At 40.2% G+C, this 17,497-nt stretch overlaps 1 protein-coding gene across 1 annotated transcript in view; it reads left to right on the forward strand.

Moving 5' to 3' along the window:
* The first annotated feature begins 353 nt into the window (after positions 1–353).
* Positions 354–17,497, forward strand: part of sgcd (sarcoglycan, delta (dystrophin-associated glycoprotein)) — a 125,158-nt gene continuing 108,014 nt past the window's right edge. Inside the window, exon 1 of the mRNA XM_054625689.1 lies at positions 354–539. Coding sequence (XP_054481664.1) covers positions 537–539 — 3 coding nt within the window. The 5' untranslated portion in view covers positions 354–536. The remainder of the gene's footprint in view (positions 540–17,497) is intronic.

Below are 17,497 nucleotides of genomic sequence, written 5' to 3' on the forward strand. Positions count from 1 at the left end.
GGGGTCGCCATGACAACACAACACTCGCAGGCAAGTCCCGCCTCTTTAAACTTCAAAACCAGAAGCCCACATGTCTCTCTGGTTCTAAATCTGGCAGGAAGGCAGGGCTGCAACTCAGAGAGTCAGAGGGCTGGATCAACTAGACTGCTCACAGCAGAGCCTTCAAAAAAAAGAAAAAAAATGTAAAGAGGGAGACAGGCCAGGTCACAGGAGTCCACCACGCGTCCAGGAAACAGCCAACAGCTCAGGGACTAGGCCAAAAGAGGCGGGGAGCAGTCTGTTATTGGAAAAGCTGACAAGAGAGCAAGGCAGCGGGGAGGGGAGGAGAAAGGAAGAAAGAAAGAGGTGGCTGCCTGACTTTGACTTTGGTCAGTGAGGGCCTCATACAGCTTTTTTAGCAGCAACTCAATCCCATTTCTATCCGCCTGACACACCTCGACTCTGAGCAGAGCTCACCGGGGCCCCGCAGCTGAGAGACAGAGAGGAAGTAAAGAAAGGAATAAAGAGGAAACAGGGAGGAAAAGAGAGAAAGAAACATGGTAAGTTTGGTTTCTCTGCCTTGTTTGGAGCGCTCATTAAGTGTGTCTGTGGTGGGCGGGGAGGTGGGCCGAGCTTTGAGTGCTGCAACATTATTCCTTCAGAAAGTTGCCCAAATTAAAAGCTGCAACTCCTTATTTTTAGTTTGCAGTTTGCTTGTTTCTCTTGGCAGAAGTCTTTTTTTTTTTTTCTTCTGTTCTTCCCACTTTGTGTTCACCGGCCCGGGAAAAAAACCAACATTATAACCACTTTACAAATCCAGAGCCCCCGAGACTGAAGCAGTTAAATTAATTTATTTGTCATGGACCGAGAAGTTGGGTAGAAATGGAGTTTGGGAAGTTTCCTTTCTTTTTCTTTCAGAAATGAAATTGCTAGGAAAGTGATTTCCAAGGCTGCTTGCTCTGAATCTCTCCCCCTTTTTTATACAATCTTTGTGTATAGAGAGAGGGGGGGGGGGGGGGGAGAGGAGAGGGGTGGGTGGGCCGACCGCCCAACTTCCCCCATATCAGTCCCGGCAACACATTTGGTTTCAATTACTTTGTTCCTCTGGGGAACAAGCTGCTATAAATAAGTAACAAGAAGCTGAGTGTGGACAGACTGCAGCCTACTGTCGGGGTTCCACTGTGGAGGAGGAGGCGGCGCATGACTCAACACTGACTCTGGGTCAGCTCTGGGTGGGAGGCTCGAGTGGCTGGCTCACTTGTGGTGAAAGTGTGTGTGTGTGTGTGTGTGTGTGTTGGCCTTTTTTAGCCCCAGGCTCTGTGTAGCTCAGAGGGTAAAATTACTTTTTTGTTTTAATCCATTGGGGGAAATTCAAACAACCTCTCAAGTTAGTTTGAGGCTGAGTTTCAACACTATACCAAACAACACTTTTTTGATAGTATGTGTAGTTTCTGCGTGGAGAGGCCGTATCATTAAACTGTAAGCCTTATTCTCAAGTGAAGTCAGAGTCCAGGTCTCCAGTATATAGCTCTGGTTAAATGTTTGATTCGAACCGTGGCTGTGGTCATCTCGGATTCACAACAGACTCCTGCAGCTTAATCCACTGTTCATCCATATGAGCAGTATGATCCAAACATTTCTGTCTGTGTCTGAATATAGCTTAATGCACTGCTTCTGTCTGATTCCACAATGCAAAAACCTGCTGAGGTCAGCAATCTTTGGTTTGTGCACTTTCAAGCTCCCAACTTTGCTTTAATATCTTAAACAAGTGCCATGTACAGTTCAATAACTTTTTTTTTTAATATAATTGCACAAGTAAGAACTTGTTTATATCCAGACAGAAAGCCAATGAGAGGTGCCTTTTCCATACTTTTCAAACTCAAAATTGCTGCCTCAGGTTCTGCAAAGGTCTCATTATTTCAATTTTCTGCAGACCTCCGTGACGAGACAGAAGCTGCTCGGTAAACAGTCCTTCTAGCTGACTGTTATAAATCAGAACTTCATACTGTGTAAGCGGGGGATTTCTGGTATATTTTGGGTGAAGCACAGAACTCCCAACAAACAGCGATCTTACATCCAGGAGACCGCTGTTTGTGACCGTTTTAACCAAGAAGTCAATGTTGATTTCAATGTTGATTTTATGTAACTTTTGTACTTCAGTAACGGCACTTCTGTGGTTATTTTAACCCAGATGACAACTTTTCCTCAACCTATCCAAGTAGTTTTGTTGCTTAAACCTGACAGACTTTGTTATATATGAAGACGGAAGTTTATTTTGAAAAGACCGTGTGCAAGTAACAAGCGGGAATTGACACGCGTTGATGACTTTTGTAGGAAAACTCATGAAAAATAAGGAGTAACTTGTCTTAAGATATAAGAACCGTTGTAAGAAGAGGATGTTGCTCTGTTTTACTGCAACATCAGTACTGGAATTTGTTTTTTTCCCAGTTTTGTGGGAAATCGGTACGACCAGAAGCTTCTCTTCCAATGGAAACAAAGATGGGCAGGAAGTGATGAAGGCAATTAGCAGCAACTACTGTGTCTTACTGACAGCCAGCAGCCGTTTTGAGTCTCTGCACTTGTTTTCTACGTTGATTTCATTCGTCTGAAGAAGCCTCTGCCACCAGGAAACTCTTGAGCCCACTCCCTCCCACTGTGACTGAGGCATGTAACACAGCCCACCTGCTTCAGGACACACAGCAGCTGTCGCTCCACTCACAGTTATATCGGGAACAGAGTCAGAGCTCCAACTATCCGCCGACCTCCAGGTCCCCAGCCCCGGCTCTCTGTCTCTTTATAGGCTTCTAACCGTCTACTGTTACCTCCAACCGAAGCCAAGACTACACTCACTCAGATAGTAGCAACATATTTAAAAGCAGTGATGTTTTGCGACTGTTGGAATGCCCAGAGGAGTGAATCTTGAGACATGTTTACTTGGTTGGTGAATTCAGTAGTTTGTAGTCAAGGCTCATTGTTCCAACTTCACCAAGAAAAATGAGGCAGATTGGCGGAAAATGACTTTCAACAAAATGTCACGGTCTACCACAAATCCAAAATGTACAGTGAATAAGAATTAGAAAATACTTGGGAAGATGAGTTTCTGTTAGTAACCAAAGACCCACAAATATTTAAACTGCAGTGCCTCCGTAGCACAGATTGTGCACTTTTAAAATCAATGTTTTGCCTGGATACTAGCACTTTTGGCATTTTCAACATTCAGTTTTGCTTCATAACCTATGAAAACCATTTCCATCAGTTCTTTAAATACCTGGGGATCTGAAGGCAGCAGGACAAATTGCTAAATCTGCAGCATTTGATTTGAGAAGTGCCAGTTGAGAATGACGCGGCGTCTTTACACACAGCCGTCATGTGTCCTTGATTAAATCAATGGTACAAGAATATCACCTGTACACACATCAGAACAGTACGTTATAACTCAAAACTCTGTTGTTCATGAGGGAGACAGACGGTAACTTGAGCTCAGTAAAACCAATTTTTCCAATCCATGTTTTGAACTACATTATACAAGTGCTGCTTAATAATGCAGCCATTTAGCAAGATGAATACTGTTAAATTATGACTGAAGTAGCGTTGTTTAAATGCAACCATCAGCTTCACATAAGTTTAAAAAAAATGTTGCCATTGGAGCGCGTAATATCAAAATGTGCGATTGAAAGAAGGGCTTCTTGGTTTAACATATGCAGGTAGCAGCTGTGATGATTGCAGGCTTCACTTTTAACTTGTAATTTGTTGCTTCTTCTCGTCAAGTTTTTAAGTCTGCCTGTGACTCTGTAACCCCGGCTGTGTTTCCACCCGCTGAGCTACAAAGGAGACCAATTCAAGTACAACAAAAGGCACTGAGAGCTGTCTGCTGTTGGCTGAGCGTCTGGAGGATTGATACTCTCCAACAAATATTTGCGTCAGCACTTTGGCAAATTAGAACCACGGTTCAAAAGATTCAGCCTTTCTTCTTTTTTTTTTTTCTCTCTCTCTTCTTCTGATCAACATTTAGCATCTAACCAGCAGCTCTGCAATCACTTTTCCACTGCTCCACTGAACATGAGGGAGACAGAGACCAGTCAGGCTGTGGCTATGAGCGTTCCCTTAAATGTTTTTCTTAATAGTGATCGTTACAATAAAACTGGTGGCTTTTTAAATTCTTATATGGCATGATTACAAAAAAAAACATGATACTTTTAAGTTACCAAGAAGGAGAGAGAGAGAGAAAAAGAGCAGAAAGTTAAAGGAATCATTCTTTGTGTTTTCAAGATTTCACAACACAACCAAAGCAACAAATTGCTTACAATCAGAATAAGGTATTTTATTAAGAAAGCTTTAGCTAGCTTCATTAATCGTGTCAAACGCAGCAGCTGTGGAGCTTTAGTGTGGATGACCCACAGAGACAGAAGGCACAGTGGGAGCATGAATGTGCCGGTCCTTGGAGCACATGTTATTCTGCCGTTCTATGAGATAATACAGTGGTTTATCTCTGAAGCACAGCTGGCTTGTGCTCACACAGACATGTTTGTACGACGCTAGTGTTTGCCGCTGGTTTTTCACCTCAGCGCAGGTCACATACGGCTGCCAGTAACCCATCATTTACATTTCTCTGAGCTTTGGCAATGCGAAGAAAGGCATCAACCAATCAAGTTGTGCGGAAAGGGTTAAGTTGCGCCTATATGTATGAAACGACTACACAGAAGCTGCTGAGGTCATACTTGTGACAAACTTTATTTGTCATTTCAACCTTGACAAAGGCAGCACACACAAGATCCACACTTTCCGCCTCTTACCTTTCACAATAAAAGCCCTAGACATATAATATTTGCAGGCAAGTAGTTTGCATTTTTTTTGTGGTTTATTTGTCACACCATACTTATAACTCAGTATTTCCACTTTACAATGGATGTATGAATGCATGATGTAGTTGTTGTGTCAGGCCAAAAAGGCTCAAACAGCCACAAATTAACGTGGTTTCTACAGAGTCCTGCAGGTAGTAGAGGTAGATCTTTATTTAACGTTTGTTCTATTTATACCCCCAGTGCTTATAGTGTTCTTTTGCAGGCTGCATGTTGAAAGTCCTGGCTCATCTTTTATTCCAATTTTCTTCATATTCCATATTCATTACACTGGTAAATAAATGATATTAAATGTAACGCACATGCACCATATGACTGCTGCTTCTGCCAGCTACAGTAGCATTGGTGTCAGTCAGCTTTTGCTAAGTGCACTTGGTCATTTTCTCAGTTGCGGTAGAGACTTTGAGTATTGCAGGCACAAGATGTTGGAGTGGAATAGAAATGACAGACTTTGCACTTTGTTTCTACTAGCATTGAGCCAAATCATACGATGCCTGTCTGCAGAGTCCGATACAGTTCCTCAGGCTATGAAACAAACCCCATGTGACTCTGATCACGGACACTGTTCATCTTCAGAACCCATAGACTGCACTGTATTTAACAGCTGGCAACTTGCCTTGAGGACTTCTACTTCAGCTTTCTGCAACCATAAAACCACCCAAGTATGGAAAAAATTGTGAGGAATGACTCATCAGACCTTTTCATTTTGGTGCTGCTGAGAATGGCCGGACATCTTTGCTTGTTGACAAAGGACAAACACAGTGTCTGAATGGCAGTGTTGACTCAGAGACCAGCGGTGTCAAACTGTCCTGAGGTGTTGATTCAACTTACTGCTGATTGCAAATTGATTTATAATCTGTTAACCATAAGAACTCTACAAGCTAATAAGTTAAACTTGACTTTTTCAAGGTTTAAACCTCCAATTGGCCAGACGCGAAACCGTTAATGCAGCTTTATTTTGACACGTTATGAAATAACCCATATTGGTTCTGGTAGAAGAGTAATTCTACTCATGTCTTTATGGTAAATATGAAGCTACCTTATGTATTGGACTATTTATTGTCCATACAGATACAAGGGTTGTACCAATCGTCTCTTTTTACGCAATCATTTTCTTGTTGTTGCGCTTATTTCTTTAAAGTCTACAGATTTTTTTTGTGCAATTAATTAATCCCACCTCAAAACATTTTTGCAAACTGTTGTCTTTGTCATGAATACTTTCACACAGATTGTAAATATTATGAGGTGAATAAGCAATGCACAATGGCAATATGTCTGAGCTTCCGCACCACGGATAAAGACATCAACCAATCATATCGTGTGCTTCGGGTTTAGTTGTGCTTATGTATATAAAACACCACCTTGGGTCCATAGTCCGAACCACGGTGGAAAAACTTTATTCTTCCTTTCAGCCTTGACAAAGACAGCAAAGACCAGATCCACTCCTTGTGTTCTTGCCTTTCACAATCAAAGCCCATTTTCATATTGTTTTATAACATCCCCGCTGTGTAAAGGGCTTCACACACATGATAAATGCATTACTCACCTCATAATTAAAACATAAAACATTGGCAGAGCCTTTGTGTGTTAAAACCTGAAATATTTACGACGTGTGCTGTCTTCTTCTTCCCCTTTTTTACTAGTGCAATGCCACATTTTATACATTATTATGCATTACTGTCAATTCTGACAGCTGACGTTATGCCCTGCACTGCTGACATGCGATGCAAACATCACTGAAATCTGTCCACCACTCTAGCAGTTTGACCTTGTTTGTTGTGCATCATAATCCAGACTCTTTCTTTCACCACATTAGATAAGTTTGTCTTTAAAACTTACATATTCCTCAATAGGGGTGACTGGTTTAAAGTCATAACAGCATCCGATGAAACATCTGTGGGGATTTATTTTACAGATAAAGTCGTCCCCCATGCAGTGTTTCTGTTATTTTCTCCACCTCCTGCAGACAGATAGATAGATGGAGCTGCAGGAGGGGGTGGGCCTGAAACGAAAATTGCGAGGCAGATGAGTGAGATGAGGAGGTGAAAATAGGGGGGGAAGTGAGACAGGAGAGGAGAGAAGAGGAGAGAAGAGGAGAGGGGGATTTGCTGAGTGAGTGATAATTTGAGGATTAGACTTTGAAGCAGGAATCGAGTTTCGCCGAGCCAACCTCTTCCCACATTCGCTTGGCACCGTGCTGCAGAGTCATTTCCATGGAAATTATGACCCCCATCCGCGTTGTTTGTGGCTTTTTCGCTGCCGGGTAAATAAAGCCTAAACCCTCGAAAGCAGAGCGATTTGAGAAGAACAACAGGAGCAGAGATGCCACAATTACATCTGTGATATATTTCATTCCCTTTCTGTGTTTTTACTCGCTTTTTAATGAGCGCCGTCTGTAAAACCCACTGGACACCTGGGGGTCCATCCATTACTGTCTTCTGAGTATTTATTTTCTTTTAAAGTGAGATCCAGCCATCAGGCAGGTCAATTAAGAGGCAACGTTCTTACTGTGACGGACTGGCAGAGCCTGCTGTCTTTTTCAAATCGTTACAGCCTCCTCAGACCTCGGCCAGGCTGAGAGACAAATATAATTAGATACTGCTAGTCAATCAGTGTTTCTGGTTTTAAACGTACAGCGAGCCTGCAAACATCAATAGAAAAGGCAGAAAATAGATGCGGAAAGTTGGGAAAAATGTTTTTGAGTCTGTTTTATTTTCAGATTATTAAAGCGGGGGCGGCGAACCGAAGGGCCGCCGGCTCAAGTCCCCAGTTGTGCTGCGTAAATGTGTCACAAAAAAAGTTGATTTACATTTACATAAATATCTATTTTATTACCTTGCTTACACAGTGTGAGTTCTGTGATCCACAAATGTGAAACACTAGAAATACTGTATTTAACAAAACCAAATCTCTTTAAAAGACCCCCATCAGCCCCTCCCATCCTCTTAGTTAAAGGGCTCCAATATGCTAAAACTGGGAAGTTTAAGTTTTGCAAACAACTTCTCGTATTCTTCTTTTTCACTCTCTCGACAAAATTGTTGTTCGTGAGACAAATAACAAGAACTGAAAAGGTCTGATTGGGTGTTGACACAATGATGGAAATGGGCCTGTGTAGCCGGTTTCAATCTGCTAATGGTGTGGCTCACAGTGTGAACATGAAGTCAGGGTTTGGGTCCAAGTTTGAGCTGCAGTTTGTTGGCATCAGAATTTAATCTTTGAGAACTTTTGCTTTAATACAAAAATCCTCTATGCTCTTACATAACTGAAATATTGTGAGTGAAAGATTTCCTCTCAATACATAAACAAAAATGTTTCAATTGATTAGTGACGTGTGTTATTACTAAAACACAGGAAGCAAGGATTTGGTGATTTGCAAGTTGGAACTCTTCTTGCCATCTGAAAGGTCCCATATTGTAAATACTGTTTTCTTTTTCCTTTTTTATTATAAAGCAGATCTTAGTTCTTTATAAATACTGTGAAAAGTGTTGCACAATCCATGGAGAAATACACACAGCCCATATTCAGAAAGTGTGACCTAAAATGAGCCATCAGGATTTTCACAATTAATCAATGCAAACATAAAAATCGATCCAAGTTTATTTCTGGTTGTGGTGTATGCGAATTGCATCAGTTGGCAGGAAGTAAACATGGACCCAAGCTTTTGTCTAGCAACCACATTGCATTAAAATGCGCTATAACGGAGCGCTTCAGACAGAGGGCAAATACAGGTCAAATCAAACAGACAGCATGAGGAATTAAATACATTTTTTTAAGCATTAAAGCATGTAAACATGTTCTTGTTGAAACCTAATATACAGTAATTCTGCTCACTGTTAAGAGTTGAACATGTCTGAGCAGTTGGCCCCTCGCTTCCTATGACGTCTCCTCTTCCTGTCTTCCATCCTGCCGACAAAATGAATTGAGGCTCTAATGCCCTCTCTTCGTCTAGAGGGGAAACTTCTGCCTTAAGCACTTTAAGGACGGCTAAAACTCAACTTAAGTGGCTCGTATTTCTGGGCTCATTTCGTTGTCTGTTGGTGCACCTCTTTTATTCTGTAGATAAAGGTGCTGCTGCATATAAAATGATGTCGTGTTGAGGAACAACATCCTGCACACTGACGACAAAGTCTGAAGACGGCGAACTTTTCTGAAAAGTAAACATTTAAGGCATTTTGACTTTAATTTTCTGTTTACATGACGTTGAGGCTGATTGCAGCAACAGTTTAGTTTGAAGAGGGATTTCAAGTCTTGTGTTGATTGGCAAAGTGGTTGTCATATTTAAGTGCCAATTTGGAGCAAACCAACTGTTGTTTTGTGGGGTAGTTTGTCCTCTCAGACAGGTGATGTGAGGAAGTGCAAGGTAGTGTCTTTGGAGCCCAGCCGTAATTTTTTTCTGTGTATTTCTGTCAATTTCTTGTATGTTTCCAGTGCTTGTGAATCTCTGATCCATTATTACCTACAGATTTAAAGAAGATATCCATGGTTGGAGGCATTATGTTTTGGGTTGTCCATCATACCATCCGTCCGTACCATTGTTGTGAACCGATATCTCAGGAACGTCTTGAGGGATATATCTTCAATTTTGGCACCAACGTCAACTTAGAATCACGGCTGGGTTGATAACATTTTGAAGGTCAAAGGTCATCGTCACTGTGACATACCGTGCTTACCGTTCATGTTAACCGAATATCTCAGAAACGCCTCCTTCCTGTTCTTGGTGGCCCTGAGGCCATATCTCCTCCAACCGTTATAAATGGATGACAAAGCTCTAGTCTTCACCAAAACTGCTTGTCTCGACATTGCTAGGTGATGATGTTGAGGCAGGGGGTCACATCCTTCATGTGTTTAGGCTTAGGCAACAACAACAATACTTCAGTTTAGGGAAGGATCCTTTTTTTCCTTGAATTCAGCCTTTCCGTGCTTTTCCAGCATTTAACCCAGACTACGCTGTTTCAGCTTCAAGGTCATGGTCTCTTTGTTTCTCCACTTTTCTCTGGAACACACATATATCTATTTCTCTACACTATTTATATCTCTATACCTCCTTCTTTGTCTCTTTCATTTTGTCTCATGGTATCCTCTATAAAGGGCACTCCATCCCTTTTATTTATTTTTTTCATTCTGCAAGTTCTCTCTCTCTCAGCGTATCTCCCTCTGTCCCATCCACTTTTGTCTCTCATTTCTCTGCTTTTCTCTCTCTCCCTGTATACTTATCTGTCCTTACTAAGAGAGTTCTGCTTGACCGATTGGCATTTACCATAAAAAATTGTTGTTCTAAATAGTCCTAGACTCCCTAACAACGCCCTGCCTTGCATAGCAACGGATGTCCATGCATCAGAAAAGATGGACAACTGCAGCCGAGCGCCTATAATGATGATGCTTGCAATGTTCGGAGGGCAGAGAACTCAAAATCGCCATCAGTCACCTCGTGAATTGACGACCGCAGTCATTATTGAGGTTTTGACCAAATGAAACTATATGTTAAATGAAAAATCCTGATACGCCAGGACACAATCCTGTACGTTGACCTACTACGAGCTCCAGATGCACGCGTTGTACCGTGGGTTGAATCTCATCATCGCTCCCTGGAGTGGGAACCTTCTGTCTGGCATCCGATACCGACGCACCGCGGGCACCCTTTGTAAACCCATCCGCATCATTATTAGACAGTCCAAGCAAATGACGTGGAGCGCTGAACCCCGGCAGGTGGGAGGGGTAACAAACGTATTTATTTCAACCCCAACTACAGTCTCTGCTTCAGCCTAAAATAGTAGTTTGGTTTCATAAGTAAACCTAAAAAGAGTTATCTTGGAATGTGTGTGATGGTCAGTACATTATTTTGTTGTTTTAAAGCTGTGTCATATGTAACAATTATGTCTAGCTAACATTGGATGATTAAACTCAGTCGTTAGCAAGGTCTCTAATGTTGGCTAAATATTTCACTTCACCGTTGGCTACATGCTACACTTAGCAGTTGGCTACATATCAGTTACACTCAGCCATTTCTTCGGTTGTTTATAGCCACCAGGACAATAATCAATTATTGAGGTTGAGTAAATTGAATAACTAAATATACTGTACGTCTAGAAGTATTTTACAAATCAATGTCCAAAAGATGTACGAACCACATCAATGTCAGCCCTTAGTCCCTTCTCTTCCTTCAGCGCTCTCAAACAAGGAAAAACTACACCAACGTGTTTTTCCTCGTCATTAAACACTTTCTTTTTTGGAGTTTAACCCTTCCTCTTACGTAATACCCGTCACTTTAGGTGGGCCAGCGGGGGGAGGTCACCACAGACACCAGACATCACAACCCGTGATTACTGTGGAATACAGAGAGTTGTCCCTGGCTTAATCAGCATGATGAGAACTATTTAGGCAAAGGCTTGAATATAATTCATTATTCAAATTCATTCATTTATATGTTAAAGCCCCACACTCAAACTTAAAGAAAGCTACCTTCTGGTAAATGCAAGAGAGACAAATGGTGTGCACACGGGAGCCTTAAACACCTTGTGTTTCTGTGTGTGCGTTAACAAGATAGGAAGCAGAACAGGTAACACATTTCCAGTCTCTGGCTGTTGAGATTGACTAAATCCTCTCCCACTCAACTTTTTCAAAGCACATTTCCAGTCCACAGCTTCAAAGTAAGCAGACAAATCCTCACACTACCAATCCCATGTCAAAATGTCAAAAACTTCAACCTGGTTTCAGCTAACAGTTGAAACTAAACTGAAACTTCAAACGACGGTCACCCAGGGAGGTAAAATCTCCAGACAACTTCAGTATCTCACCATCTTCTTAAGATATCTTGAGATCCCGGTGGACCCTTCTTACGTCTCCACTGTTTTTTTCAGGCCCTTGAAGCCACAGACTCGAACTCGGCTCTTCCTCTTTTATTTGTGCTTCTAAAATGAATACTGTCATTATTTCCTGGATAGTTATTTAACTTGTTACAAACTTAGTTTTTAATTATTTCCTTTATTATTCCTCAATTTATATTTCATATTTAAGCTTCTATTTTTTGCACTATTCTGCAAACTAGGCTTGAGTCGATTGTGGATTGGATCGTATCACATCTGTAAACCCACTTCTCCCCACAGTTCATGCTTGCTTAACAAAACTGATGATTTGGATTGTGATACTAATGATAAGATAATAATGTTGAATGGAACATGATGCTGTGATATTTGATTCTGGGATTTTTTAAAGAGAGCCTTTGTTTGAATAGAGGAAACGTTGCTATATAAATATATATAGTTATATTTAGGTTTAAAAAGTGTTTTTTAAATGCTCAAAAACATTTTTTAAGATCTGTTCTCGTAACTTTATGCTTGCAGGAAGCTTACATTTTGATAACTTCAAGGCTCTGTCAATAATGTATTTTATTTTTTTTTTTTTTTTATTTGCACAATTGAAAAATATAAAAACATAACATATATAAATAATATTACAGTGCAGGAAGAGGCAGAAAGCCCACTGGGCTTATTTGAAGCCTCCACCTATATAATATAAACAAATCACAATACTATAACGAATACAAAAAGAATATACATATGTATGAAATATTGTTTTTTCCACAATAATAACCCCAAACAGAAGATTTGGCGCTGTGAAACAAAATGGTCCGTTCTGCCATTTCATTCTGCTGCTGCTGACATTGCCCTTCCTACGTCTACCGCCTCCTAGCCTTCAGATCGCTTAGTGGCGATGTCAAGCAACCACGATTGGACCATTAATGCCCAACCTTACTGCAAACCACCATTTTTCCCTTTGTCATGTACTGTATCCCTCCTCCTCTATTTCTGTGCAGCACTGCAGGGTCAAGGAGTTATTTGTGCCTTCTTGGGCTGAAAACCAAAAAGGGTCATTTTACTCTGACACACTTTGACAAAAGTGCTCTTCAAAAAGAAAACCCTTGAAAAATAAATGAAACGTGCTTTCATGCAGCAGTCACAGGGAACGTTGATATTGGTCGATACTTTGAGAGTGTTACCTCAGACGCTTTCTTCAGTTAATCAATTGAGCACCCGTCCGTAATTATATAAGTCTTACTTTGCTGCCAATGATCGTAGACAGTTAAATGAAGAAAAAAAACAGTCCAAGTTTATATTGGTGTTAATGCTACATAGTCCAACGGGGTCCTGTGGCTTTTCCTCTGTGTTTTCTGCTGGACATGAAGTTCTCCTAGTTTTGATTCATTGAATTACTTATTATTTACTACTTAATATAGACGATACTCTATGTAGAGGATATTATAGTGTGTCAAATGGAATTATCATAAACCAATTCCTGACATTCCTCTGGTCAATTCTTTAATTGGAGAATGAGCTATCTCTTTTTTTGCATGATGTATGATGATAGTCAGCTCATGGTTAGAGATACTCAATCGGCCAATGGGGAGCGGAGGTTGGCTCTTCACACGCAGTGAACATTTGTGTCATTAAAAAAAAAACAATCAATCCACAATACATCAGATTGTAAATTGGATTATCCAGGCTGGGCCAATAATGTGTTTATGATCTTAGTTGACTAAACTTGCTATTTTAATTGTGTCATATTGCAAACCCTTTTCCTTTTTTGGGTGATTATATGAAGAGCAGCCTGCATGGTTCGCTGCAGGACTGGCAGGTAGAAACGGCTGCACAGTTGCACCCTGCTAGCACCCCCACAATTCAAAAAGAAGAAATCCAGCTTGTTTTTGGCAGCAGACGCATTGGAGGCAGCTCGTTATCTGAAAGTTCCCTCAGGCTGGATTTATTGTTCTGCAATATTACACAAAGATTAGTGTAATGCTGATTAGTTCATTAAACTTCTTGGAAGGTGGGTCAAAAAGAAAAAAGAAAAAGAAAAGCTTATAAACAACCTGGAGAAGCATGCACTGTGTCAGCAAGATCAAGGCCATATTGAACCAACCTAGATAGCACTGGATAGAACACTGGAATACTATTACCTTGCCTTAGGTTTCTCTGTGTCAGTTAGCTTGTGATTGTTGTATTAAACAAAACTTTATTTAGATGCATTCATTCAATATTTAGAGATTCAAATTCCCCAACAAATGTTGAATTTATCAAGGAACTAAACCAACTGACAAACAATAAACCTTGGACTTGTGGGGCCCCTGAGGGATCTGGACCAAGTCACAGTCATACAGACAGCAGTACAGTCATCACTGGACAGACAGCTGAAAAGAGAGTTTATTATCTTTTTCATGGGTGTAGCCTGAATGTTTTTTAAATAATAATTACTGGAATTGGATGTACAAAAAAAGGTTTGATCTTTTAGTATTGCTGTCTTAAAAAAATACATAAAAATGTGATGATGATCGAATAGCCTCATTTGCAAATATGTTCTTCTCTGAGGGATTATTGTTCTACAGATATACTGATTTAAAGCCAGAGAGATTGTTTTTGGTGGGTAGAGACCCCTGCTGAGCTCAAAAGGAAAACACCACAGACGTGCTTCCAAAGATCTGCCTCCTGGAAGCTGCTTTTGGCCGTGGGATTAATATTTATTTACTCTGGTTTTGGAAAACGAAGTTGTGTGCCATCTGGTTGATCCACAGAAAATCCAGAAGCTTCCTCTGAAAAATCCCCCACAGACTCGTCCAATAGGCAGAGAGATCCTGCTAACGGAAAGGCAGCTAAGCCAGTAGAAGGTGTCTGATATTTTCTGGATCACCATCAATCCCTGTGTATTACTAAGGGAACACTGAGAAATGACTGCAGCTGAGGCACTGAACCAACTACTTCTCAACTGGAAAGGATTTTTTTTTTGTTGCCAACAGTACTTTAATTTAACAGCACAGAGCAGAACTTTCCCTCGTCCTGCCACTGCATCCAAATGTGGTTTTACTTATGATACAGCGGCATCCTGGAGCTTTTAAATGTCCGAACCACTTACATGATTGTTAAGAATAACTTTAAAACACAAGCTGACTTATTGGAATGGTCTGCTCTTTACTCAACCAAAACATGTAAGCAGAGAGCCTTCGTCAGGATGGAGTGCATATCGTATGAATCTATAACAAGGGTCAACAAGGGGATTTTTTTTTATTGGATTTTGGATTATTGCAGATATTAAGCTCTGTGGCAAACAAACGTCTATTATCTTCACATATAAACACCACTTTTACAATTTTTTTAAGCGTAATTGCATTTGCCAGAATTGGAGAGCTAACATTCGGCTACATATAAACTACATCGCCACCGCAAAGCTAAAGGCTAACCAGTGTTCCAGCGTGATGATGTTCATAGACTCATTTAGCCACTTGTTAGCAACTCCTTCTATAAGACACGTAAAATCTTCAAAATTCACGGGTGGGATATTTACTTATGTAATTTATATCGTAAAAATAGAACCCTTTTTATTTCAGGGTTCTAAGCAAAAAACGATATATACTCATAACAATTCGTATCATATTTTACTAAAATATATAGAGACAACTTCGGTATATGCAACAAAACTATCTAGTAAGGTTTAGCCAACAAAACTACTTGGTTAGGTTTAGGAAAACATAGTGGTTTGGATTAAAACAACTACAGTAGTGAAGTTACGTGACAAATAAATGTTGTACTCTCATTTCACACTGGCTCCATTTTTTTCTTCATTTGAATTAAGGATGTAAGGTTAGAGGTTGTCGTATTCTTTACAAATATTGAAGCCCTCTGCGACTTTTTAATTAAATTTTGGTTCATATAAATAAAATTGACTTGACTTGACATTATCATGGTACTGCAGAGGCGGCTGCTGCACAGCAACCTTTAAATGCAAGAACAACCTTATATTTTCCTCCTCGCCATGTCCATATTTATAGATTTTCAGCAAGCAATTATTTCTCAGATGTCAGTGTTCATCAATTCGACACAAAAAGTGGTGCAGCTGCATAATCAAATCGGTAGACTAGGATTTAAAGATGGACAGTAAAACATAAAACTTGTATGGAGTAACTCCTCTCTGTATTGGTAATTTTCTTTTTGAAAATAACAGACTATGACAGAAGAAGGAGTCTTTTGCATTTGGTTGTAGGACTGTTGAATTCTTTATAATTCCACAGGCTGAAGTGAGTAAAACTACATCATGGCTTTCTTATACTCAAGAGTTTCTCATGGGGTCTGATTAGAAGTGCAGCATTAGTTCAGCAGGCACGTCTTGGACTTTGTCTGTCCACTGTCTCACTCTGATTCACTCTCCGTCTCTCCTGAGATCTGCTGGAGAGACTGCAATAAGCTACATTACCTTTTTCTATTCTTCTAGTCTCACAATTGGAAAGTTCCTGCCTGAATTATTTCTGACTGTCAGTACCAACATCTAAGTACTCCGGTTGTCCCATTTAGAAAAGTACCCATGAATTCCTCTTACAATATTAAAAACTCTCACTGTGTGATGTTCTCTAAAGTGAAATGTAAGAATGTGACACTACATCACCATTAAAACCAGTGCTTCTGTTATGTGAGACCAAAGCTAAAATAGTCCATGCTCTGTTATGCTCTGTTATCACTTGTGTTTCAAAGAAATTTGCAAAAACTATTGAAAGATCTGTACAAAATTCTATATTGCTCTTTTCAAAATGGGATTGTTATTGCACTTGAAGTGCCGCCTCATCGTTCTTCATTGCATGTAAACACAAATAAGCTGTGAAAAGTTCTCGCAGAAGTGCTCTTCAAATAAAGTTATTGTTATTATTCAGCACCATTACTTCCCCCAAGGCTGCTTCCACAGCCAAGCGTATGAGTGTTTATGGTTCGTGACACAATTATGATTAAGATGTTAGCCTCTCACAGTGAGGGGGAGAGGGAGGGAGATAAAGAGAGAGAGAGAGAGTTAGAGAAATAAAAAGAGAGGGGATGATAGAGAGAGAAAGAGAGAGGGAGAGAGAGCAAGGAAAGGAGACAGGCAATTTAGCATCACTGTCTCTCTCCTGGGATAAAGGCGAGCCGCCCACCGCTGCCCTGTCACTGTGCTGGGTCTGATCGAAGAGAACTCTTTACATCTCTTTCCCAAACAAACCCAAAGATTGTGTTGTTTTTTCAAACTTATTTTAAAGTCCCCATGCTTTTCTAACAAGCTATTTCTCCATTAAGCTGTAAAGTACACTCATTATGTCATATTTATTGTCAGTGTTATTGTGTCTCTCCTTATTTCTTGAATAATAACATTTTGTTGTATAATTTAACAACACAACGCGGAAAGATTGATCGATTGGTGTCCTTCTTCACATGCTGCCAGTTTGTTAAGATACAACACATTAAGCAAGAAGATGAAGCGCATTTTCACAAATTCAAAAGGGTAAAAAAAGAGAAAAAAAAAACACTTAACAGAAATGGAAACATTTTATTCTATCTGAGCCATAATGCTTTTCTTTCTATGCATTTTGCAAAAAAACAGAAACAGCTGATATAGCTCAGTTTTGGTGTCTTTTATCACACCGCTCCGACAACATAACCAGATGTGTGCAATATTATCAGCAAAACAGTGCTTTAATTGCATATGCCAAAGATATGGTGTTGACATTATTACATCCAAGTTGTTTCACAGAGTGATGACGGGAAACTTGGAATAGCAACTGTTGTACAATCATTTATAGCCAAAGAAATTGTCTAAAAGAGAGATTTTGCAAAGGAATAAGCCCAGTGGAAATGGCTTTGCTTGATGTGTAT

This window comes from Anoplopoma fimbria, chromosome 24 (genome assembly GCF_027596085.1).
Source record: "Anoplopoma fimbria isolate UVic2021 breed Golden Eagle Sablefish chromosome 24, Afim_UVic_2022, whole genome shotgun sequence".
NCBI classification, from domain to species: Eukaryota; Metazoa; Chordata; class Actinopteri; order Perciformes; family Anoplopomatidae; genus Anoplopoma; species Anoplopoma fimbria.